This window comes from Rhododendron vialii, chromosome 2a (assembly GCF_030253575.1).
Source record: "Rhododendron vialii isolate Sample 1 chromosome 2a, ASM3025357v1".
Taxonomy (NCBI): Eukaryota; Viridiplantae; Streptophyta; class Magnoliopsida; order Ericales; family Ericaceae; genus Rhododendron; species Rhododendron vialii.
In genome coordinates, this window is record NC_080558.1 from 33,664,031 (window position 1) to 33,690,524 (window position 26,494).

Genomic DNA, 26,494 nt, shown 5'->3' on the forward strand with positions numbered 1-26,494 from the left:
TAAGCCGTTCAAACACCGAATGGACGGCTCGGATGCACGAGTGGGCACCACGTGGTACCCGCTCGGCACTGAAAAATGGGATAATAGGTCCCTCTTAAGGGCAATTGTAATGAAGCAGGTGCCAGAAATTTCATATCTTAATGTACGTTCAGGCTATTCACTTTCCCGAGTAGCATATCACGTACCTAAAACTGTTACATGCATAAAACTTTGTTGAATTACATTCTTATAGGTTTCTCAAGATTTCCTCCCTATTATTTCAAGAATAAAAGCTTCCACAACTCCACTTGGAGGCCCAAAGGGAGAAATACTATATGCTCGGGAGCATGAATCTGTTTGGTTCAAGGGAAAATGCTTCATTCTAGTTGTTTGGGCTGGTACTCCAGGAAAAGTACAAATTAAACAGCTCAAAGCTGCTATAGATTCCAAGGGTCGAAAGGTTGGAGAGGAATGATTTACCACTGTGACGGTGGAGGATGCACTAACAAAGGTTTCATTTCTGTAAATATCTGACAAAGTGTTTAATAACTTCTTATGTATGTGATAATCCTTTTGTTCTCTGACAATTTGATCATTCGTGTTGATATTGAAGGTACCATGAAGCAGGCGCCGAGGCAACGGCTAGGGTCTTGGAATTGCTGAGGACGCTTATTCCCGAGTTACAATCTAAATTAATATCCTTGTCTTTGCTTCCATTGCTCGTCATTGCTAAGTCATTATTCGCTCATGTGAGGTGGGATTCTCAAATTAAGTTACTTTTCAATTGTTTTCTTCCTTAAGTGTCTTGTTTTCTACTCCAACTTTTTAGTAATAAGATTTTAAACTCATTCATAATGTTTCTGTAGATTTTTTATCATGCATGGCATTATTTTTATGAAAATCTGCAATACGCACTTTAGAATGTTTGTTGCTTTATGAAACCATCTTTATCTATGTTGGAGTTTGTCCCACATCAATTAATTATCTCCTCCGAACCTAGTATATGAGCTTGGGTGGCCTCTCCACTCGGTTTGGAATTGGATGCTTTAACAATCTACATACTTCTCAAGAAGTGTGTGTTGTTGGAGATTTTTTCCCCCCTCATTTCAACCATCAGTTGTCTCAGCTTCCAATTTCCCATCAAATTCACTAAATCAACATATTGTATTCTAGAAAATCGACAAACTTATTTAGTTTGTTTGCTTGAAATCAGAATCTAAAAAGAAACTCAAAATAGAAAATATCATTTTAGTTGCAATATCTCAGGAAAATAAATTTGAGAGACTATAACTTGATGCAATGTGATTTCCGAGTTTGATCCTATGAATAGTCATTTTACTTGCAGCATCTGAGAAAATTCAGAAAGAAAATAAACCAAATAGAGGAAAGGATAGCGATATAGATGTCGGACTCTAATCAATTCTCAAGCACTTTGTTCGCAATCTACCTGCATACGTTTCATTTTTGATAATAAACACGTCAATTTTTAAAAATCGCTAAAACTTCCTATGATGTCCACAAACCAAACTGTCTTGTGATATGTTCGGGCTTGTCCACTATGTGTCTGAAACATCTCAGATGTCAACATCAAATAGTCAGGCACCTTTTGGTAGTGTCTGGACATGCTGCGGACATGGCAATCAGGACATGTCGGATATAGATACGTGAGACCAAATCTAATTTTTGTGCTTCATGTTGCACCTATTATGCTTCATTGCACCATAGGTGCAACAAGCATTGGTTTGGATTTAGTTATGATTTTAATCTTCCAAGCCTGAGGTGCGTCAACCTGAACACGAATCAATTCTACTGTATAGCTGACACAGAGCACTTTGTTTCCTCTCAACTTTATTTGGCATTGGCACTCCTGATTGATTCATTGGCAAATGTGTTAGATTGGTGAATTTCTATTTGACCGGAAAAAAAAAAGTGTTGGATTGGCAATGTTGTGTTCATGTGATATTGCTACTCCACTTGAGATTGGTGACATCCACTATAATATGTAGAAACTTCTTCTATATCTTATCGTCAAAAAATGGAACCTAGGTTTGATCTGGTTGAAGAATTGAGCACAATAAGCATTCTAAACCCAAAGATGTAAGTATTTGGTGACCGTTTGATCGGTTTTGCTTTTTCTCAATTTGGTGCGTTGATTTTTAATCTTTATTAATTGGCAAAATTTACCATACTTGTTCTTATAAACTAGGATCCCTTTGTTTTATTATTGTCCTGATACTAGTACATGTTTCTAATCTTTATGTGTTTCGACAAAACCAATAACTTATAGAGAAGGGAGAAGAAGAAAATGGGTTTTCCTTATTCTTTCACCACTCCACCCATTGAAGGTGTGCTCATCTCACCCAATTATTTCAATGTTATATCCTATGCATGTTCTGTAATTTTATTGCAAAAATTGGTTGTAGGAACTCGTAGTTTAGGGAAGCCTTGTTCCCTTGGTAGTTAGGGTCCTTTTCGTGGATTCAATTGATTGATCTATTTGTTAAAAGTTTTATGATTAGCGCATAGCAATACATCAACCGCTTATAAACCAAACCAAATCGAGCCTTAAGTTCTAATCATTTGGGGTCAGCTGCATGAATCGCCTGTCTTGTCCAATACATTTTCCCATTAAATCTAAATCCCTTTAAACTACCACCTTTAAATTCAATTTTTATCTAAACCAGAAACACCCCCCCCCCCCCACACACACACACACACTAGTGTTACCAGGCATCTACCATAACCGCATCACACTTTCCTAACTATGGCATCGAGCAATTTATGATAGACATCTAGCAACCACCTTAATCTATTTTCTCTCATCTTTATCTTCTATTAGTGCTACCCTTACCATCCCACGAAGTTTTTCATTTCTAATTCTATCTCTCAAGGTTTTACCACACATCCATCTAAGTATTCTCATTTGACATTTCAGTTAAACCCATCTTACTCATATGTTGTTTCTTGGTAGCATAACAATCCGTGTCATGTAACATGGCTGGTCTTATAGTGGAATGGTAGAAGTTTTCCTTAATCTTTGTGGGTATCTTGCAGTCACACAACACTCCCGAAGCACTTCCCCACTTGTGCTTTATATGTCACATCCTCTGTCATCTCTCAATCCTTGCTAATGAATGAGCCAAGATAGTTAAAACGCTCGTTTATTTGGTAACTTCTAATTTTGGAGGGTCACTCTGTCAACACTAGCAGTTTGACTACCACCAAACCTACATTCCATGTACTCCATTTTACTCCTACTGATCAAATTGTTCTCTCCAAGCTTCTAACTTAGCATTAACACCTCTTGCAGTTTCATCTACTGAGAATGTAATATGCAAAACATACACAATGGAATAGCATCTTGAATATGCCTATTTCATCTACTGAGAATGTAATATGCAAAACATACACAATGGGATAGCATTTTGAATATGCCTAGTCAATTCATCCATAACTAAGATGAAGAGGTAGGGACTAGAAGTGAACCCTTGGTATGATCCTATTGTGATGCAGAATTCCCTTGTTTCTCCAGTATGGAATCTAATAGTAGTGACAACACCTTCATATTTGTCCTTTAGCACATTAATATATCCTTTTGTCACACCTTTTCTCTCCAAGACCCACTAAGTAAAGTCTCTAGGCATCTTATCTATTTTTTTTTCCAAGTCTATGAAAACCATGTGAAGGGTCTTTTATATCTTTACTTTTATAATACTCTACTTAACAAGTAGATTGCTTCCATAGTTGATCTACTAGTCATAAACCCAAACTAATTCTCTTACACCATTGTCATCATTCTTAGGCGATGCTTAACACCTCTTTCCCACAGCTTCATTGTATGGCTCATCAATTTTATACCTCTACAGTTATTATACCTCGCAGTTTCCCATTAATTCTTATACATAGGTACTAAGATACTCCTTTGCCACTACTCATTTGGCATCTTTCTAGTCAGAACTATCTTGTTGAGCAGCTTTGTTAACCACCAGTAATCGTCAGTTGTCAAAAAGTGCTCAAAAAAGTAAAGTAGACAACTATTGTTGCAATTCTTGACTAATTTGGCAGCGGCAGCTGATTGGAACTTTGTAGGTGACAACTCTGATTCCATATTACACAAGAGTTAAACCAACAATGTATCTATAATGCAAAAGAGAGAGAGTAATAAAACCATTACAAAGTTACCACTGGATTGTGTAGCCAAACCCAAGTTAGCCCAAAGGAACATGTTAAAGCATCCAACTCAAAACCGATTGCAATGAGTGGAGAGGTCCCCCAGGCTCATATATTAGTTTTTGAGGTTATAAGTAACCAATGTGGGACAAGCTCTAACACTTTGCTACACGTTCAACCCCTGACCTGCACTTGGATAAGTAGCACAACCAACAGAGCAATCAATCAAGTGAGTCTTGTCCAAAAGCCTAGCTCTGATACCATGTTAGAGCATTCAAAACCTATTGGCAATGAGAGGAGACACTGCCCAAAGTCATATGCTAGTTTTGGAGATTATAATTAACCAATTCCGAATAAGCTCTAATAGAACATAAGTCTACCATATCCTTACTGAGCAATTCAAATGACAACGAATATGAATACTAATATTAAGCATTCAAATTGTTTACACATAAATTTTGATATACTGAATTGTATTAAGTTATGAATTGGCCACAAGATTACCAAAACAACCCCAATTCAGAGATTTTTGCGTCACTCATCGTAAATTTGTATATTATTTAGTATGTCAAGTTAGTTTTTGACTTGTTGCGATGGTGATCCATTATGAAGGTGATAAGGTGATTTTGTATCAGAGACTTGTACATGTGACTATTGTATCTCTCCATTGAAACATGCTTTCTAGGTGGGTCACGCTGAATCCATACAACATGGGATAGAATTAGAGTACATTTGGTATTGGGTTTTATCACCACATTGAAACCTGCTTTGCCTCGATGTAGTTGGACAAGTGGGAATGATGTTGCATTTGCCTTCAAACGGAAAAAATTGCTAAAAGTGGCAAGAGAAGTTGCTAAAAAGACTCAGTGAAAAGATAAAAATGGCAAGCTATGGAGGAACTTTGTTTAAGTTGTTAATAGCTTCCAGAGTTATATATCGCAATTTAACCCAATTATTTATTTGCATATTGGGGCAGCCTTCATACCCAATCTGGCATTTCTGGCACCTAACTTTTACAATTCAAAAATCACTACTTGAAACTGATGACCTTATTAGAGTAACTTTTGTTGAGGCTGAGAAAACGCTGAAGGCTGCAACCATGCATTATTTTGACTGTGTCGTCCTTTAGGTGTTAAGAAATTACAAGATTTAAGCTTCATACCTCGAGAGCCAGCTTGGCCATGAGATGTCAACTCAAATGACTTTGGTTGGGTGAAAAATTATGATGAAGTGAAATGCGTCCATTTCTTTCATTTCTCTCGTATGCTACTGTGTTGGTGAGATTATGTCCTCGAGGGGCTAAAATTGGAAGTACCATTTGTTACCAGTACAGAAGTTCTTATGAAATAGCAAGTGTTGAACTTTACTGATTTACAACAATGAAACCTAGTGTAGGTGTGGTCAAAAATTATCAACTCATGTTCAAAAGGAGACCGTTTGACCCTTCAATTGATCACGGACACGTAGCATTGGGGCCTGCGAAGGAAGGATGACCCTGGTCAAACCCTTGCCCAAGGAAGAACAATTGACCACCCAACGAGGAAGCGACGTGTGTACAGACGATATTGAAATTGCCCCCGTGGAAAACGTTCGCGGGAAGGTACCGCGGAGGCCCGTTGGTCCCACGGAATCACGGAGACCGCCTCAAAAGTAGATTTGGCAACACGGACCACGGCAAGAGCCCGTGGGTCGCTTGAAGCCTTGTAATTACAAAAAGGTTGCATTAAAAGAATTCCCAGGGTTTCGTCTCGGCCCAGAGGCAGAGTCTGGGAGGAACCCCGCGGGTGAAGAACGATCGCCGCGGGTCGTGACCTTGCTCTAGCGGGAAGTGGGGAATCTCTTGTGGCTTGGTGGCTTAGAGTGGAGGTCTCGCCGCGGGAATACCGGTCGGCCCGCAGAAATGCGTCTGCGGGAAGGCCAGTTTCCTTGAAGGCCAGGAGGTACGAAGGGGACACGTGTCAGGGTCTAATAAGAGCACCGTCCTGGGCCTGACCTAAGCCCAGCTGCCCTATAAATATCCCTTACATTCCCAATGATTGATGACGGCCCTTTTCTAGAAAGAGTGAGTGAGCACTGAATTTGAGGAAGGAGAACATTCTTCCTCAGAGAAAATGAGTGACCTCATTCATTCAACCGCAGAAAAGGCCAGATACCTCGCGGAGAGCAAGAGTGACACGCTGCCTCTGTTCCTTCCATACCTTCTGCTCCCCTCTTCACCCCATAAGATTTCTCGCTCTTTTCCCCCGCTAATCATCGACCAATCGCGCCTTTCCAGCTCACGGATATTTACACGTAAGCGATCCCCTGCAAAACCCACCTCCTACATTTAAGGCGACTCTGCTGGGGAGGTGTTTTTTGGTTTATGGCTAGCATTCGCTCCAAAGAATACGTTGAACCATTGTGTTGAAGAGCAATGACGGCGCCGGATAATACCATACAAACCCTCGAGGAAGTCGGAGAGACCAACAGTGCAGGTGTAGCTGCACAAACACTGCGGGCTCTCCAGGACGGGTAGTGCCAGTTCCTTGAGATGCAGAAGTAGCTGCTCACAGCCTTTAAAGGTCTAACAGAACTTATTTCGGCGGCCCTCCCGAGAGCCACGACCAGCCAAGGAGACGAGCCCCCACAAATCCATGCCGGGGGTAGCAACAGTCAGACAGCACAACCTCAGATCCCTTTGTCCTCCCCGCACCCACTGCGCGGGGTCCTGGTAGGAGGAATAGCAGGAAACCCCGTCGGAGCTTGCGGAAAAGAACCCACTGCTGACCGAACTAGCACGCGTTCAATGGGTCCCTACATCACAATGACAGAAGTGCAGGCCTTGCTGATGCAGTAGAAAGTAAGTGAAGCAAACCAAAGAGAGCCGACCGTTGCCTAGGCTAGTACCCCTCCAGCGGAACAGTTCATCACCTTGGCAGACGTGCAGGCCCTTCTTACCAAAGAAAAGGCAAAGATGATTATGCCCTCACTTCCAAGCCCAGACATCTGGCCCCCGTACCCTGCCACAATCCTATCATTGCCCTATCCGGAAGGGTACACTCTACCAAAGTTTATAAAATTCGATGGTAAGGAAGGCAACACACAGGAACATATGGTTCGTTTCTTTGAGTCCCTTGGGGCACACGCATCAGATACCAACTTGCATCTCCGCGAGTTTTCAAAATCTCTCACCTCCCGTGCGTACACGTGGTACGTCAACCTGGAGCCCTATTCGATAGCCACTTAGGAAGAAATGGTGAACAGCTTCTACGCCAAATTTTTCTAAGTCCGCGAGAAGGTGACCGTGATAAGTCTTACAAAGGAAATTCAAACGGGCGGAGAAGATGTAGTTGATTACATTAAGCAATTCCAGGATCGCGCAGTTGATTGTACTGAGTCAGTCAAGGAAGTGCAGCTTGTCGAAATCTGCATTGGTGGAATGATGGATGAGTTTAAGATGTTACTTGTAAACTTGAAGTTGGGAACTTTCTCTGCCCTCTTAGAATTTGCGTACAACATCCGCCACGTGGTCAAGCCGGCTAGGAAGGAAAGCTGGAAGGGCAAGTCCGTGGTCGCTGCCGTAGCCGTCGCGGATGTGCTGCGAGGACAGCAAGCCGGTGGCGGAAGAAAGCGAAGGGAGCGCGAGCCAGGCCCAGCCTCGGATTACGCATGCAGCATGGATGAAGTACGCGCCTTGGTAAATGCCTGGGTGGCGGATGGTGAGTTGGAACTTCCTCTAGTGGAATACGAGCTGATGTGAGAGGATCGAGAGCATCCACGGTATTGCATGTACCATAGGCATACCAAACACTCGACTAGTTATTGCTGGTCCCTCAAGAGACTGTTCAAGAGGAAGCAAAATGCCAACGAGCTACGGATCGGGCGACGCAACATCCGCATGGAACCCTATCCGGCCCACGAAAACCACAACGGAGAAGTTAACATGGCGGAATGCTACCCGTTCATGTACGAGGATGAAGATGAAATGGATACCCACTACTATCAGGAAGAAGAAGACCAGGAAGAATGGGCTTGTATGGTCTCCTGCCATGAGATCATTGAAGAATTTGAAGGCAGCACGACTCCCACAGTTACACCAGACCCTAACAGCTCAGCTAAGACATTGCAAAATAGCATGAAGTTTTGAACATTTTTTGATGGTTTCGGCTTCACCCCGGCCGTGAGGTTGGAGATAACCAAAGCAATTATCAACATCGCAGAGGTTCACCAAGAATCATGCATGTCCGCAGAAAGGTCCGTCCCACGGACAATCCGCGACGAATTCAATTCTATTACCTTCTCGAATGCGGATCGAAGAATACCGTACCCCCATAACCGCCCCCTGTACGTCACGTCCCGCGTCAATGGGATAAAGTTGAAGATAACTTTTCTAGATGAGGGAGCCTCTATCAATCTTATGCCCCTTTCAATGTTCAGGCGATTGGGGATCCAGGATAACCGGATAGTGGAGTCACCAATCACCATCACGGGATTCGGAGGAGATAAGAAACTGTCTCTGGGATATATTGTGGTGGATTTAAAAGTGGGGGCAATTCGCTCCGCTACTAAATTCCATCTCATCAATGCAGACCCAAATTACCACATCATTTTAGAACGAAGTTGGATGCACAAGTACGCTGTCGTACCGTCGAGCTATCATCAATGCTTGAAGGGAATATGGGCATGCAAGAAAATTACTATTCGCGTCTCGAAAAACCCGTTTGATACTAACGAGGTGCACCTCTCAGACGCGGTCTACTTTTCGGAGCTAAACGAAGTGTCTCAGGTAATCACCGCCAAGTCGCGCGACGTAAAGATCCCAAAGTGGGAAGATATAAAGGATGACAAGTAGGAAACTCGAGCAAGAGAAACATCCGCGGCAGAGCCTCTGGCCCCCAGAAAGACCACTAAGACGAAGGAGGGGGGCAAAACGGTGTACCACTTTTGATGGTCCACCGGGCAGCGGCCGATCAAGAAACCGCTGGCCCCGACTGAACATGTACCGCGGAAGAGGAAGAAGCAGTCCAAAAGCCAGAACCCGCTCCGGAATGCATGCAGGACCAGCCCAAGCCGCAACAAGAAGCGTGGAAGAAGTAGACCTAAACAACGGGGTGGGCTGACGGAGATTAGTGTTCATAAGCAAGTAGCTGAGCCAGGAATTCCGCGAGAAGCTGATTTCGCTCCTACGCAATAATTCTGATGTCTTCGCATGGCACTATGAGGAAATGCCAGGCTTAGACTCGGAGCTAGTTGCGCACCATTTGGATGTTTTCCCCAACTCCAAATCAGTAAAGCAGTCCCAGCGAAGATATCACCCAGATTTGGAGGGACAGATCAAGGAAGAAGTCGAAAAGCTGCGGAAGGCGGGTTTCATCCGCCCCATCCAATATCCCGAATGGTTAGCAAGCATCGTCCCTGTTAAGAAGAAGAGTGGCCAGATTAGAGTATGTGTTGATTTCTGCGACCTCAACAAGGCATCCCGAAGGATGAATTCCCGCTCCCACATATTGATACATTGGTGGATGCCACATCCGGACACCAGATGTTCTTTTTCATGGATGGGTTCAACGGGTACAACCAAATCAAGATGGCACTAGAGGACGCGGAGAAGACTACCTTTTGGACCCGCTAGGAAACTTCTACTACGTTGTTATGCCCTTCGGACTAAAAAAATGAGGGGGCGACGTATCAGCGGGTCATGACGGTAATTTTTCACGATTTGATGCACAAGATAGTAGAGGATTACATGGATGATCTGGTGGTGAAGTCAAAAGAGCAAGGAGATCACCTCGCGGATCTAGCCATCATGTTTGCTAGGTGCAGGAAGTTCAACCTCAAAATGAACCCCCTCAAATGCGCATTTGGTGTCACCGTCGGAAAATTCTTGGGCTTCCTCGTGCACCGCCATGGTATTGACGCGAACGGGGCCAAAATAAGGTCCATCGCGGAAATGGCTCCGTTGCACTCGCAGAAGACACTCAAATGCTTCCTGGGAAAAGTTTCTTACCTGCGACGTTTTATCCCCGCATTAGCGAAAATAGCAGCACCCTTCATAGATCTAATAAGGGTAATGCAAATTTCGAATGGAAGCAACAGCACCAGCAAGCCTTTGAGCGAATCAAAACAGCTCTGACCTCCCCGCAGACAATGGTGGCTCTGGTCACGGGAAAGCCATTGATACTCTACCTAACCTCCACCACAAGATCCATTGGGGCCCTTCTGGTGCAAAAAGTGGATGGGACAGAGCACCCAGTCTACTACATTAGTAGGAAAGTCCAGGGAGCGGAAGAGCTATATTCGGCCATTGAGCAGCATTGTTTAGCCCTCGTCTTCACCACACAGAAGCTCCAACACTACTTCATGTCCTTCCCCGTACAGATAATCACCAAGTGCGACCCTATAAGGTATCTCCTATCTCGGCCCGCGCTCACAGGCTGGGTCGCCCGGCGGCTATTGGCACTCGCGGAATTCGACATCTCATGTGTCACACCAAAAGCAATCAAGTGCCAAGCCCTGGCGGACCTCTTGGCTCAATTTCCAAGCGGTCAATGCGAGCCACTAGAAGAATCTTTACCCGGGGATGGTTTCAAAGCTGTCGCGGCAACAAATGATTCGCCCTGGATGCTCAGCTTTGATGGGGCCGCGGGAAGTGGAACAGGAGGCGCGGGAATAGTGTTGCAGAGCGAAGAGGGGGAAAAGTTCCATTTTGCCTACAAGCTGAGCTTCCCTTGCTCTAACAACGAGGCAGAATACAAGGCCTTGATTTTGGGCCTGGTGGCAGCAAAAGAAAGAAGAATAAAAAACCTGAAGATAGCGGGAGATTCAAAGGTAGTAATTCTGCAGACGGAAGGAGTTTACGCGCTAAAGGAACCGACATTAGCGCCGTACCGAACGATAGTCCAAAACTGATGAATTTTTTCAAAAGTGTCAGTATCGTCCATAAGCCCAGGTCGAAAAATCATTTTCCGGACACCCTTGCAACACTGGAGGCAAGGACCGAATTCGAAGAAGAAAGGGCTTGTATAGAAATTGTGAAGATGTTTGAGCCGTCCGCCCTAGAAAACTTTGCCGAGCCAATAGAGGACTGGCGCGGAGCCATCAAGATACAGCTGACTACTAGGGTAGGACACTTATCCACCGCAGAGCTTTCGTGCTTTGTTATTTTGCGCGGAGAATTGTACCATCGTGCTCCGCAAGGGTGGCTCGCGCGGTGTGTTGACGCAAAAGAAGCGAGCAAAGTCCTGAATCAAATTCATGACAACAACTGTGCGGACAACGAGATAGCCCTATACCGAAGGATTCAGAGACAAGGTTGCTACTGGCCTAGCATGAAGAAGGACGCAGACTTAATCACTAAGAACTGCACGTGGTGTTCCTTGTACGCGGCCAAGCCGGAGTGTCTGATGGTGGTAACCAGCGATCAAGGAACGGATTGGCGGCAGGTCTATATTGATTATCTCCGAGAAGGATCCCTACCTATTGAGCGGACTGAGTCCGCAAGGGTGGTTTGCGGGGCTCGACAATTTTTCTTGGAAAAAGGAATCCTATTCAGAAGAACCCTCGATGGAATGCCTCATAGGTGTGTAAACAAAGAAGAAGTAGAGGAGGTTCTTAGAAGGACCCACGGAACGTAACATCAAGGATGGAGAAAACTTCATAACAGTTGATTCATTTAGGGTATTTCTGGCCAACCATGGAGGGCGACTTGAAGCTACATGTGCAAAGGTGTCAGCCGTGTCAGAAGTTTGGCAACTTGGTTCATGCCCCTTCCGTGGAACTGCACTCAATTCGCGCCCCTTATCCCTTTCACACGTGGGCCATGGATTTGGTCAGGCCAATCAGACCGGCCTCGCTGAAGAATAGGTGGATCCTGGCAGCGACCGAGGTTTGTACCAAGTGGGTTGAGGCTATTCCATTGAAGAGAGCCATGGGGGAAGCAGTGGCGGCATTCATCAAGGAAAGCGTCATTTGCAAGTTCGGCATACCCAACGTGATCCTCTCCAACAACGGAACTCCATTCATTAATCACCATGTGGGAAGCCTTCTTGATGAATACATGATCGACCACCGTACCTTCAGCACATACTACCCGCAGGGCAACAAACAGGCGGAGGCGATGAACAAGACTCTGATAAGGACCCTGAGTAAGCTTCTGGACGAGCGCGGCGGGACTTGGGCAAATCATCTACCCATAGCCCTATGGGCTCATCGAACTTCAAAAAGGAAATCCACCCGCGGTAGCCCCTTCAGTCTGGTATATGGGGCAAAGACTGTTTTGCCCGCAGAACTGAGCATCCCTTCCGCACGAATGATCCTTCCAATGGAGAATTCCGTGGAAAGAAGAAGAGCGGACTTGGAGGCCCTAGAGGAAAGGAAGGTCGCCGTAGCCCTCGCTCACGGAAAGTATTGGGAGTCCGTCGCGCGCTACTATAACAAAGGCGGGGTGCCACGGGTATTCAAGGTTGGGGACTTAGTTTGGAAAGCGACCATGGCGCTAATGAGAGACTTGAAGACCCTGAAGTTCACGCCCAGATGGGAGGGGCCCTACGAAGTAGTCAAAGATTCCACGAGTGGATACTACCACCTGGCCCGCGTAGAAGATGGATTCCGCACGGGGGCCATCAACTCGAGATACATCAAAAGATTTTACTCGTAGGGGTCGTGCAATTTTTTCGCTTTGTCTTGAAAACTTTCTTTCTTGTCATTTAACCTATTGTAAGATACGGCGGAATTCAAATGAAGAAATGGTACTATCCCGTGACCCTCCCTGAAATTCCCCGTACGTTTGAATTATTAAGCCTTATGTCAATTTTCAATGAAATTTAAAGATTACTGCTCTCCTGTTCTAGCTGCTTAATTTCTGTATTGCAACGACAAGGCATGATCACGCGGGGAGAATATCTCCGTGGTTTTCAGGCCTCACGATTGTCAATCCAACTTAACAATTATCATTCAGAGAGTCGCGAGGGGTCAGAACATGACCCGTGTACTTCAAATCAATTGCTAAGCTGCGAGTGGTCAGAACATGACCCGCGTCCTTACAACTTAACAATTATCATTCAAAGAGCCGCGAGGGGTCAGAACATGACCCACGTACTTCAAATCAATTGCTAGGCCGCGAGTGGTCAGTACATGACCCGCGTCCTTACAACTTAAACAATTACCATTCAGAGAGCCGCGAAAAGTCAGAACATGACCCGCGTGCTCCAAATTTAGGCGCTAACCATTAAGTCACGAGTGGTCAGAACATGACCCGTGCATTTCAGAACTTAATGATTATCGGACATGGTACTAAGACACGAAGGATCATGACATGGTCCGTGTGCTGTGATCTCGGCAACCATTAAGTAAAGATTATGTTAAGAGACAATCGAACGCGACTCGCGGGCTTGAAAGCCAGTAACCGCCCTATTATTCAAAGATCCTTTTTATTCAAAAAAAAATGGAATAGTAGTACATGTGTTGCAATGATTCAAAAAAATAAATAAATAAAAAGGGGGGCGAGGGAGACCGACAGCGAGGCCTAGGCCAATCAATCCGCAAAGACAAGCTCCTCAGCGTCGGGGTCTTCAAGATTCAACGACACCGCCGCCAGTTCCGCGTCGTACTGAGAAATCTGGGCAAACCTTGTCTCCAAACTCATCAAATGCTGCCGAGCAGACTCCAGTTGCCCGGCGAGACTTCGAAGTTCTGGCCTCAAAGCCGCCCTTTCCCCTGTGGCTCTAAGCGCGGAGCTCCTCGCACTTAGCCAGCCAAGGTCAAACCCTATGGTTGCCATGTCCTTCTCGACCTCTTGCAGGACAGCCTCCGTGGCAGCACTAAAATCTCCAAAACGCAGCTGCGCCCAAGGAGTGAGTACTTCATGGAGATCCCTGAGAAACAGTGCCCCAAGCCGGGCTGACCATGGGTTGAAGTGGGCAAACGTCTCCGGGTGCGACCGGGCTATGGCATTTAGCAGTGGATGGTATGCCTCGTCCACGGGATATCCCACGGGGAAAAGACGCACGGATGCCTCTGTTTCAGTAACCATGGGCCTCTTCCCAGGATTCGCGATGGGGCTCCGCCTAAGAGGAGACCGTTCCCTAGACTCCACCTCTTCCCTCTGTTGCTCACCCATCCCTGCGTCCAGATCAGCAACAAAGTCTCCAAGGGCTTGGCTTCTCTGTCCTCCCAAAACATCGTCAGTTGGCAAAAAGGACATGTCTTTAAATAGAGAATTCATATTTGAGTCAGTAATGGAGGTGGGTCCCCTAAGGAACTCTTCATTTATCTCCAGCTGTCGGTCTTCGACGTTTATGGGAATCTGAGCTGGAGGGTTCGCTGTACGCCTTGCAGATGGGCGGGGGGAATGAATCTGGGAAGTCGAGCATGCTGGCGAATGAGGGCTGGTAACATCCAGAGTTGTGTTCCTCCCCGCGGCTGGCCGGCTAATTCAAAGGAAAGAGGCGTTGGAGACGCTCGGGGAGCCAGCCGCAACCTTATCCAAAAAGCTTTCAGTGGAGCGGATCCGGCAGCTGAAGGACTGTTGGCGGGAACCCGACAGAGTAGAAGAGGACGCGACCCCATGCTGACCCGCAGAAGAGCCCCTCACGACGGAAAGAGGCTCGAAGTCCTCTTCTTCCCCTCCCCTCGAAAGCTGTGCTGCTGTCATGGAGAGCAGCTCCGCGGCGATATCCGCCTGGCCGACAGATTCTCAAGATCCCGTCTACGGAGGAGGTTCGCGGAGCTCTGAAGTTGCTACATGGGACGGGGAAGGGTCTCGATCAGTAGAATAAATAATGATGTGATCAGATTCCTCGGAAGGAGAAGATGACTCAGTGGAAACCGTGTTGGGATCTCCACCAAGGTCCATGATTGAAGGTTCGTCAGGTAACATACCTCTTTCCACCACGGAAGCACCGGGTTCCACATGCGGATAGGGAACCGGCCCGGTACGGGGTTGGACCAGCAGTACTTCTCCTGCCTCTTCCGGAGAAGTAGAAATCTTCACCATGTCGACGTCCTCCCCAGCGAGTCTTTCCACGGACACGAAGGTTTGGGTTGCCGGGGCTTGCAAGCGGTGGCTCAGCGGAACGTGATCAACATCATCATCGTCATCATCATTATTATCATCACTGCCACCGCCTACGCCCATGTCCTCATCCTCCTCCTTAGAATCCTCCGTGATTGTTCAAAAAAAAAGAAAGAGGTGATAATGATGAATGGAAAATGATAGTAATAAGGAACCGGTTCGACCAAGGATGGATAAATAACCAAAATTTAAAAAAAAATTACTCGCAAAACGTCGTTGTTTGACGGGGGAGCTCGGTTCATCTTCTACAATGTCCTCCAACGCGGCCTATTTCGTCGCCACAGTCGCGACGGTTGCCTCTGGCTCAAATGCAACGAAGGTGCTTGGGTCTAAGTCTCGCCGTTGAAAGAGGAGAACGATGCTCTTAGTGAATGGAAAACGACAGAAAAGGAGATCAGAATTTCGAAAAGGACAGCCGAAGAGAAACATACCAGGCGAAGACATTTACGACCGTGACCATCTCCTGCCACGGACACTCTTGAAGACGATGGGCGCGATGACTCCGTCGGAGCCCTGTGCGGCGCCCCTCCTCGAGCACCCCATACACGGACACACCATGCGACCGCTACAGCTGGGGGAGGAAGGCCCAGTGGTAAGGCTACATTCAAGGGGGCGACATCTGTTACCACCCACATGCTATAGGGCCCGCGCCAGTCAGCCCCCTAGACTTCAGCAATGGCCCGGAGTGAGGTGTCCCACATACGAATCTCAGGCACCTCTGGGGCCTCCGCCTCCCTGCGGACGAAAAGAAGGAAAGAATCCAAGTTCCTCCTTCAGAACTGACAGAACTCCGGAGTATAACGCCCGACATCATCCCTACTGGGGATTGGCAGATCCCCAAGCCCCGGGAGGATATCGGAGGTGTGCAGCCTCATGAACCGAAGCTAGGACTCGACAAAGTTGCACACTGGCGGGGCAGGCCCGGGGACCCCTTGATCAAAACTCAACTACCTCACGAATCTGTCCGGGTGGTAGACTGATACCCTGTGGGCTTCGTTGTTGAGAAAAGGAAGCCACCCCAGGAGGGCGATGAGAGCAGAATTATGACCCCGCGAGCCATCGAATTGTTGCCGCCTGCGGCGGAGAGAGAAGAGTATTGGGTAGGCAAAAAACATTGGCCAAGACCAACTACCCTCGGGGTAGTGGTTCCGTATGGGCGTGGAATAAAATTTTCTTCGATATCACACACCCCGTACCAAAGGGCGTCACTGCTGGTACCAAACCATCGCTCCGACCGCGACCGGCTGGCGGACGCGAGGCACTCATGCGGAGCTAGGGCGATGATGGGAAAATGCTCAAAGAAGTAGGTAATAAGGAAGCTGGTGTGCACCATGGAAATATGGTCACACTTGCCAAGGGACCTCGCAAGGTCAGCGTGAGCCAGATCCAGCTGACAATGAAGTGACCCCAGGAATAGGAGAGCCAATGCGATGCACTCACCGCGAGCCAGGAGAACAGCAAGTGGAAAGACCGCGGGGGAAGGGCTGTCCGTGGGGTAGTCCGGGAACACGAAATAAGAAAGAAAAAAGGTGAAGAAGCCAGCCATATGGAGACTCCCCTCGTGGTGTGGGCCGGCAACGAACTCCCGCGGGACGCACGGAACCACCGTTCTCATGGGTTGGAAATCCTTAAAAAAGAACCGAATCCAACTCGCGAAAGAAGTTTTCTTTGCGTTCGCTGCACTGGCCTTGCGAACACCCTAAGTAGTAAAAATATGGCCATACTGAGCCTGCTTACCCAACCGCCGCAATTCCAGGACGTCTTGTTGGTCCGCGGTGGAAAGGTTGTTGGGATCCAGGAGCGCGGTCCCACGAAGAAGAAGACGGGTGAGAATTACCACGTCCTCTAGGGAGAAACCGCTTTCACCCCATGCCCATGCAAAAGAATGCGTATCAATGTGACAGTGCGAGCACGCGTGATTCAGGTTCCTGATGGCCGCTCCCTGCCGAGGGATGTTCAAGCTCCGCGACAGCATTACGGCATCGTACGTACCGTTGGCCATAAGAATCTGCTTGAGGGGTGCATTGTTGACTACCTCATCGACCCATCCAGCCCAGTCGGAAGGTGGCGAAGCCTGGGCCCCGAAACGGTAGTCTGAATAAGGGAAGTCCCCACGCTCTATACGAAGACGCAAAACGGAAGACGGGTTGGCCAACTCCGCATCCTTCGGGTTGGCAGGAGCCGTGAAAGAAATGGGGTCAGACGTGGAGGGCCCCTCAGTGGTGTAGTCTTCTGCCAGGGTCCAGAAGGGGTCCCTCACAGATTAAAGATACGGAGCCCTTCTCCACTGGTCCGCGATGGGGACGGGTTCCTCAATGATTACGCCCCGGGTAGCCATCCAGAACTCTTTACGTAAAGAGAGAGGGAAGTTTCGAAAAGAAGAAAGTAAAGAGACTGCTCGACAAAAAGGACAGAGAAAATGACAGATCTTTGACTAGGGCTTGAACGGTAGGTGGAAAGAAAATGACAAGTAAAGGTTTATATAGTAAGTCGGTTAATAAGGCATTTATGGCGACCGTACACCAACGGTCACCCCAGTACACAAAGGGTCGCGACGAATCATGAAGAGGTGCCAGGTTAACCGTCACCCCACACAACCGTTCAACGACGATCGCGGAAAACTACAGCGGGTGAAGAGTACGCACGTGGACGACATGTACCCGCCGTCCGCGCGCGGGGGGCATATGTAGGTGCGGTCAAAAATTATCAACTCATGTTCAAAGGGAGACCGTTTGACCCTTCAATTGATCACAGACACATAGTGTTGGGGCCCGTGAAAGAAGGATGACCCCGGTCAAACCCTTGCCCAAGGGAGAACAATTGACCACCAACGAGGAAGCGACGTGTGTACAAACGATACTGAAATTGCCCCCGCAGAAAACGTCCGCGGGAAGGTACCGCGGAGGCCCGCTGGTCCCACGGAATTACGGAGACCGCCTCAAAAGTAGCTTTGGCAACACAGACCACGGCGAGAGCCCGTGGGTCGCTCGAAGCCTTGTAACTGCAAAAAGGTTGCATTAAAAGAATTCCCAAGGTTTCGTCCCAGCCCAGAGGCAGAGCCTGGGAGGAACCCCGCAGGTGAAGAACGATCGCCGCGGGTCGCGACCTTGCTCTAGCAGGAATTGGAGAATCTCTTGTGGCTTTGTGGCTTAGAGTGGAGGTCTCGCCGCGGGAATAGCAGTCAGCCCGCAGAAATGCGTCCGCGGGAAGGCCAGTTTCCTAGAAGGCCAGGAGGTACGAAGGGGACACGTGTCAGGGTCTAATAAGAGCGCCATTCTGGGCCTGACCTAGGCCCAGGTGCCCTATAAATACCCCTGACATTCCCAATGATTGATGACGGCCTTTTTCTGGAAAAGAGTGAGTGAGCACTGAATTTGAGGAAGAAGAACATTCTTCCTCAGAGAAAAGGAGTGACCTCATTCATTCAACCCCAGAAAAGGCCAGATACCTCGCGGAGAGCAAGAGTGACACGCTGCCTTTGTTCCTTCCGTACCTTCTGCTCCCTTCTTCACCCCATAAGATTTCTCGCCCTTTTCCCCCGCTAATCATCGACCAATCGCGCCTCTCCAGCTCACGGATATTTACAAGTAAGCGATCCCCCGTGAAACCCACCTCCTACACGTAGAAATTGATCACTTATCTAATTTGAGTACCTCCACAGGATAAAACTCAACAGAAGTTGGTCTTCTACATCTACTATGCAAGAGGCCAGATATAATGCTTATAGTAGTTGACACATTTCTGATTGGTTATGCCTTTCAATTTTAGGCATTAAAATCTTTGATGCTTAATATTTAGAGACGTATCCCTATATGATAGTTGTATTTTATCTGAATTCATACTAACAATCCTTATCATTCCATATCTTTGATATATAACAAATGCTCATGGATTAACAATTTGTGATGCATGCCGATAAAGAAAAAACATTTGTTGATGCAGGATGTAGAACCTTCAAATGTAGCTGGTGGGATGAATATAATTGGTTTATCTCCATATTGGTTTGGTTTGATGTGGCGCAAAGAAGTGCTGTACAGAATACTGTTGATTTGCAATCACTAGTTTTGCTGACAGGGCCAAATGGTGGTGGTACATCTATTGGGGACAGCGGAAGTGTGAGTGGATGAGAGTGAGCAAAAGATGTGACGGAAAAATAAAAAGATGAGAATAGACTTTGATGCTAAGTAGAAAATCTGGAATTGCAAGGATTTTATTCAATATCAAGCTTTGGGATTACAATGATTTTTTTTGGACTTGCAGTGCTGCTGCTCCTGCACATACAAACTGATTTTTGGGATCTTTTGGAATGATTTCCTGTGTACTTTTTCTGCACAATCAGCACCTCTATTTATACTTGCTGTAAGACATCTCCAGAATTTTCTCCACATAGACGTTTCATCTTCCAAAGCTTCTTTGGGAGTTAAAACATCACTTTGGACTTATCTCTTTTGACCGACCCTTCCAGATTTTTCCATTACTTAAGACTCTTGGAAAATTACAAATTAACTTCCAACAAAATCAAGCTTGCTTCAATCAATTTGCGTAGCTTTCATTACTTGGAATACGTGGATTGATGGTGCCTGCAGAATCAGCCTTCATTCCTGATCATTTCGACTCGATTATGCTGCACATGAAGTCCTATGACAGTCCTGCTGATGGAAAAAGTTCATTTCAGGTGCATTATTCTTTTCATGGTGCATTGTTTTAATTGCTAAGTTTTGGATCTTTTCTCTTTCTTTTGTTCTATTTTTTTGGGAGTAGCACATTTGTGACTATAATATTGGTTGGCAGTGGCCCTTGATGATGAAAATATGTCTGTATATTATAAGTAAACATCTTTAGGACGTACATATGCATAGGAAAATGGTAACGGCCCTCCTTACAGAAGAGAACAATGTGGAAAACATGCATCGATATGTGAGACAAGCGTATAGAAATCTATGACTGTATTGGAATCTTTGAAATGGGAATTAAAATTGCAACTTTTTTGGTACTTTGTGCGTGTTATCTACCACACATTGGGTGGTGGTTAGTAGAACCATTTTATATTTCATTTCATTGAGCATGATGCTTTTGTGACAAGATTAACTGCTCAACAGTCTTTCAAATTGACCGACGGAGTTGCTTTTCTCATTCAAGCATATCCTGTATGGTCACAAAGTTGGAGTTGAGGTTGACTAGATGTCTTCCAGAATTTCGATACTTTTTTTTTGTTGTTATTAAAACTGGCAGGATCTGGCTGTCGGGGTGGTGAATCCACCACAGAACTTTGCTTCTGGGCTCCTAAGTCTGACTCTCTTAGGAACCTCACTCCCATAAAAAAAAGTAGCCAGCATATAAAATTCTAAAGAAAGTGAGAGAAAACATTAAGTGGTGATAATATACTAGAAAAACATTAGCAATTTGCTCAAGTACTTAATATTATCAATTTATCATATACATCTACTAAGATAACATTTGCAGTTGGCACAAATTACAATTTGACATGTATACTAGGACTAGCAACAAAATAGTAATTCTACAATATCTATATTTTTTTTTACATCAACACACAGTGACACACATGCTGATGTTGGCCGAAACCCGTGAAGGATGGGATAGTCCCGGGAAGCCACTCACCGGGGGCAACGGAATCACTCGATGTTGCTAATCGCGGAAGACACTCACGCGACCAAGTCACACACTTGATTGTCGGAGGAATCACTCACTCTCAAGCAAGAAAACACTTGCATATATTTTTCTTAAACTCAAACTCTGATTTTCCAATAACCATTAAAATGCTCCTGCATCACATGCACGCACGCCTATACATTTACACGCACTACTATATATACATATAGACACACACACACACACGTAGGTACATGTACACGCTTTGTGCAACTAAGTTTCTAAAATTTTTTTTTTTTTTTTTAACGATTTAGTATTCCCCCATTTATGCAACAGGACATTATATTGTTTACTTGGGATTAGGAGTTCCCTTTCACTGGTTGTACTATTCCCACCTATTACCTGGTGCTGCGGTGCAACTGGTTTTGGTCACTTTTATCCAACCTCTGTCATAGTGCAATGAAGTTCCAAGATCTTACTTTGCTTTTACCATTTTTTTTTGGTGCTTCGGAGAATTAAACTTTCCTTTTACCTATTCATGTTGACTTGACTGTTTATATGAGAAGTGTGAAATACTGAGAATAAACATACTGCCAGGTTATGCACGTGCTGTGATAACCAGACAGCCAAAGCCTAAACGTCTATATGCAGGAAGGTAGCAGATTTTACTGTATTTTATAACTTTCAGAGTCGACGCTTTATTGAGTCCCCATGAAGTTACACCCCGGGTTTTTCTTGAGAAATAATGATGTGACAATCTAGCTGGCGTACCTGCGTCACTTTCAGAGAAATTTCTGATTATTTAGGACAGTCATTGAAGTAATGTTTTGTGGCCCATTAACCTGATTTATTAAAGAGTTGACTGTGCGGAAGGATTTCTTTGTCAGACATATTTCTCGATTTGGCTGAGAAAATTTGCGTAGTATATGGAATGAAACTTTTTTTTATTGACACAAAATAATACCCAAATCCATATTTTTGTGTGGTCAGATGGAAATGTCGGAGATTCGTTCTGTAATAAGTGGAGCCAGTTCAAGGAGTCTCGTGCTTGTTAACAAATTAATATGCTAAGGAACAGAAACAGCAAAAGGGACATGTATTGCTGGTAGCATTGTAGAAACTCTAGATGCAATTGGTTGTCTTGGTATTGTATCCACCCACTTGCATGGAATTTTTTATTTACCTTTGACGACAAACCACATCGTGTGTAAAGCAATGGCTACGGAAAATGTTGATGGGCTACCTAAACAAACATGGAAGCTGATAGATGGGATCTGCAAAGAAAGCCTTGCATTTGAAACAGCTCAAAGGGAAGGAATTCTTGAAACTATTATCCAAAGAGCAGAAGAGCTTTATTCTTCAGTTTACACTAAAAGATATGCTTTCAGAAAGGAGTGAAGCAAAACTAGAACGTTTTACTTTTAACACAAACGTCAATGGGTCCAATGAATCCTCTCATCGATTTAATGGTAACAGTAAAACTGAATTCTATGCTGAGGGCGAGTCAGCAACTCCAATGGAGATTTTGTGGAAGAAAGTTGAGAGTGCAGTCACCATAGTTGTTCAGAAAAAGTTAATTGAGCTCTACAACAAGAAAAAAATTTCGGAATTTCGAGAGGTAAAATGTGTTGCTATTGCTGCTAGGGAACTGCCGCCTCCATCGACAATAGGTTATTCAAGTGTATATGTGATGCTTAGGCCCGACAGAAAACTCTATGTTGAAAGGTACTCAATTTCATAATTTGATTCCTTTTGGAATGTTGTTAATTAGCATGCTAAAACTGTTGTCACTTTGGTTCAAAAGCTACTATATCAGGAGACATTGTGATGCTGGGATGTAATAGTTATAGGGTGAAAAGGCAAGAATAACCAGTTTACTGTCACCTTATGCTTTAGCTTTTTCTGGACAAAGGTGGATTTTGAATGGAGGGATTTAATGTGCAATTTCAACAAATGTATAAGAGGTTTAGCTTTATATGACTTTTGAGACTAGGGTGGAAGATAGATTAGAGGTAGATGATATAAATTTTGGGACTCCTAATCAAGGTTTCCAACTCACCAACCAGGCTGATGGTAAGCATCGAAATTTTGGGACTTCTAGTATCTCCTTAGAAAGTGTAAGCGAGAATAGATGAATGACTTCACGCTTCTTGATAGCGATTACTTGTGAGGTGGAAATATGGAATACATATCTCTACCGTAATCTTTTGGTTCAGAGATATAATGTTGTAAATTAGGGATAGTGCGATAAGTTCTGACATTGAATCAACAGTGGCTGCAGCAATTTTGGGTTTAATGTAAGTTGCTCCACCGTAATATGCCTTTCAGTCACCAAGGCAAACAGAGGGTTTTTTATTGTTGATTGATTATCTGCACGTTGGTACATGGCAAATTTTATGAAGGAATGTTATTGATTTGTGGCTCAGTTCATGTGCCATTCTCCTTTAGCAAATTCTTTCTGGTTTTCTTGTGTACTGTTTTCCAAATGTACGAGCTTATCTTCTCTTTGCCGTCTTGTATTAGTCTACCACTCCCCACGTGGACTAATCAAACTTTTTAACAGGCTTGTTAATTGGCTTGCTTACACACATTGTCATATTCCGATGCCTCCAAAAAAGACATAAGTTTCGAAAGGTTTTGGTTCATTACATGGGGTGAGAACTAGTTAATGAAAAGTCAGTTTTTGGAGCTAGTTTATCCCACATTTTTTCCTTGTTCAAATATTGACATCACTCATAAACTGGAAATGTAAAAGCACACGTGGTTTTCTCAGAGAAACGAATAAGAGAGAAAATTTCAGGAAACGATGCAGGTTGAACTGATCTACGTCTGTCAACAAAAATTATCATGAACCGATGAAGTAATTACAAGGGATGCAAGAGAGGTAACTCTGATATGTGTGCGTGTGCGATACAAGGAGGGGAATTTTTATTTTTATTTTTGAGAATGGAGAGTGGAATTCATTCACATGCTTTTATGCTAGAAGCCAAAAGTTTTTGTGGGTCTTTGTATTGAGAAGAAATCCTGCATTTTGGCCCTTTTTCTGCACTGCAACACAGGTGCACTTGCTGTTCTCTATCAAGTACTCTGCTGTATCTAGTCCCCTCAAAGATCCATTCTTCCTCTGCCTGTTGAGATTGCATATGTATACAGAAAGAACTAGTAGAAAACTCTTCTCAATATGAAGTTCATATAGTTGCATAAAGGGAACTCAATACTTTTCATTACTTACCAGTTCAGGCGGAAGCCAACCTACATGGGGATGAAACATCATTCTAAGTACGTAAATACGTATGCCAGATTTGGGACGGGTTTTATCTTGCAAATCATGTTTTTCCAAGTGTGTGTATACATATATGTATATGTTTACGTTGACGTCTCTGGGTGTCCAAGCCAATTACGTGCATCTTGACTAATTCCCGAGAGATCCATCTCACCGTCCACCGGTGGGAGCTTCAATTAAACCCAGAGTAAAGTTCTTATGAACTGGCCTCCATAAGAGTTGACAACACTTAGGAGGTTTCGCACTTCAAGTTAAATATATATTTTCAACACAAAAAATTTCTTTTTGCTCTTTGGTTTTCATGATGATATACATTTTTGTCAACCTAATTACTTCTTAACACCAAAAAGGTGTTTTCAAGTTTACACACAATTTTGGAAGCATCATGAAAAATATGACTATTATTGAACTTTTCATTATGCTTCTTAATTCCAGGGAGTAAAAAAATGAGAAAAAGTTAAACAGAACCAATATCTACCAATTAATATAAGGCCCCGTTCCGCTAGGGTTCTTATTTTTCAAGAACTTATTTTCGCTTTACGAGATAGGTCATTCTCTCACAATACGTTACATTTAATTCAAAAAATAAGTTACTTATTCAAAATTGTGTAAAGGTGCTTACCCTAATATTGCGTTTGATAGAGTCCTTTTTTGGCCTATAACAATGATATCAACCGAATGCAAGGTGCTATAGTGAAGGATCACAGCAGCCTTTTCTTTGCCCTCCATCTCCACCTTCTCCACCTGCACGTGCACCTTGGGTTGCGAAATCTCGCTAGCATGCTTCATTGCTTCGAGAAAATCCATGTCTCCTCCACAACTGCCACTGCTGTTGCCGCCTTCGGTGAAGGAGGAGGATGAGAAAAATGCAGAGGCAGTGGTAGAGGTGGAAGGCGTCGGCCATTTAAAAAACGAAAAAGGGTTTTTCCAAGCATTTGGGTTCTCGACGTGGAGGAGAATCAATGTGTCATGCTCCACCACCCCATGGGAGAGCGCGTATTGGAGAGCAGCAGCTGATTCGCGGGTAGGATCTGCTACCACCATCACCTTCCGTGGTGGTGTTGGTGTGGCCCCGCCTTCCATGATGGTGGTGTTACGACCATCAAGGTCCTATAACCGCCGTTTCTGCCACCACCACCAACACCACCGCCAGCAGCAGCATCAACAACAGCTTTTCTTGGTATAAAGATGGATGTATAGAGGAAGGACAGGAGTCAAAAAAACAAGAGGGGGTGGTCATTTTGTTTTTTTGTGTTTATGAGAAAGGACTGATGATTAACCAAACCGTTAAATTTTGGTTTTTTGTGATTCACAAATTGATCGATGCAGTTCTGTTTTTCGCGCGAAATTTAAGGGGGATGTGTCCTTTTAGGAGACGGATAAGATGACAAGGTCAAGGCCAATGCCATCCTGAAGTAGCTAATTTGGGAACGAATTGTTTGCTAGGTGAAGATGAATGATGAAAATATGATAACAGGTAGAGATTGGCCATATTCCACAGATTATCTTCACTGATAAAATTTGATGACATAGCTTAACTTATGTTTAGAATGGTGTAGGGGAGTATGAGTTTAATCATGGACAAGGACCTGGTTTTTTTTTTTTTGATAACCGGATGTGGGCCAACTTGCGCGCACCTCAATTGATTTCAGGCCCTGAAAGTAACGACCGGACCAGACATAACCTCCAATGGCTCCAAGGTTTAGAATATTTGGCCTCCGTGAGAATGGAACTTGTGACCTTATGGAGGAGCACTTATTACTTTCTCACAACCACTTGAACAAGAGCCTTGGTTTTGTTAAGTGACTTTCTTGTTTTCTGGGGTGCCCCTTCGCTAAGGGGGGGTTTTTTTTTTTATGAAAAAACTTTGCCCAAAAAATTGAACATTTGACTATTATTAATATTGCTACAAAAGGAGATTCATGATAGTTCTAAATTCTGGTTTATTACCATTGTTAACTATCTAAAACCATTACGAAAACTTGCAATCTACATAGTTGCTATTTAGAGCAACTCCAAAGGAGGAAGCAAACTCCTGTGATTCGAATGCCGAACGTGTTTTTGAATACGGTGCCGACGAGTTCATAACCGATCCTGAGATATCATTCACGACATCGACCCATTCTGAAGCCGAGCCTCATCTGGGACCAGAGGCCGAGTCCAGATTCATCCCACAGGCCGACGCCCTAACCCCTATCCGCTCAGGGCATAATGAATCCCAATCCGAGGGTAGAGGGATAGACGATCTTTATGAGAGGGGTCAAGTTTGCCCGCATGCCCATTTTTTCAGCGGAAACGCTAGGGAGTACCAAGATTTTTGCCGAGAATACAACATCCCTAACGATGTTGTAATTAATCAAGTGGCGAGCAACAGAATAAAAGACACCAGGGGGGACCATCCC

At 44.9% G+C, this 26,494-nt stretch overlaps 2 protein-coding genes and 1 pseudogene across 3 annotated transcripts in view; 2 read left to right on the forward strand and 1 right to left on the reverse strand.

Moving 5' to 3' along the window:
* The window catches only part of LOC131312583 (uncharacterized), a 90,644-nt gene that overhangs the window by 11,920 nt on the left and 52,230 nt on the right, over window positions 1-26,494 (forward strand). The window lies entirely within an intron of this gene.
* Window positions 110-22,944, forward strand: LOC131317455 (DNA mismatch repair protein MSH1, mitochondrial-like; annotated as a pseudogene).
* Window positions 22,890-25,343, reverse strand: LOC131312593 (uncharacterized). Of its 2 annotated transcripts, none has more exons than XM_058340478.1 (2): window positions 24,715-25,343; window positions 22,890-23,179 (listed from the first exon to the last, which is right to left on the reverse strand). In XM_058340478.1, the coding sequence occupies exons 1-2, from the start codon at window positions 25,173-25,175 to the stop codon at window positions 23,176-23,178; spliced, it is 465 nt and encodes a 154-aa protein (XP_058196461.1). In that variant the 5' UTR covers window positions 25,176-25,343; the 3' UTR covers window positions 22,890-23,175. The 2 variants fall into 2 exon arrangements, with proteins under 2 accessions (XP_058196461.1, XP_058196457.1); XM_058340474.1 differs by lacking the exon at window positions 22,890-23,179 and adding an exon at window positions 23,619-23,937 and having other exon boundaries at window positions 24,715-25,338.

What these genes read in the sequence shown, in the direction of transcription:
- LOC131312593 (XM_058340474.1), bottom strand. Translation starts at nt 25,175, where the DNA reads ATGGAAGGCGGGGCCACACCAACACCACCACGGAAGGTGATGGTGGTA. An exon ending in CTATCAAACGCAATATTAGG is followed by an intron (nt 23,938 to 24,714) that starts GTAAGCACCTTT and finishes CAATCTCAACAG; the next exon opens with GCAGAGGAAGAATGGATCTT.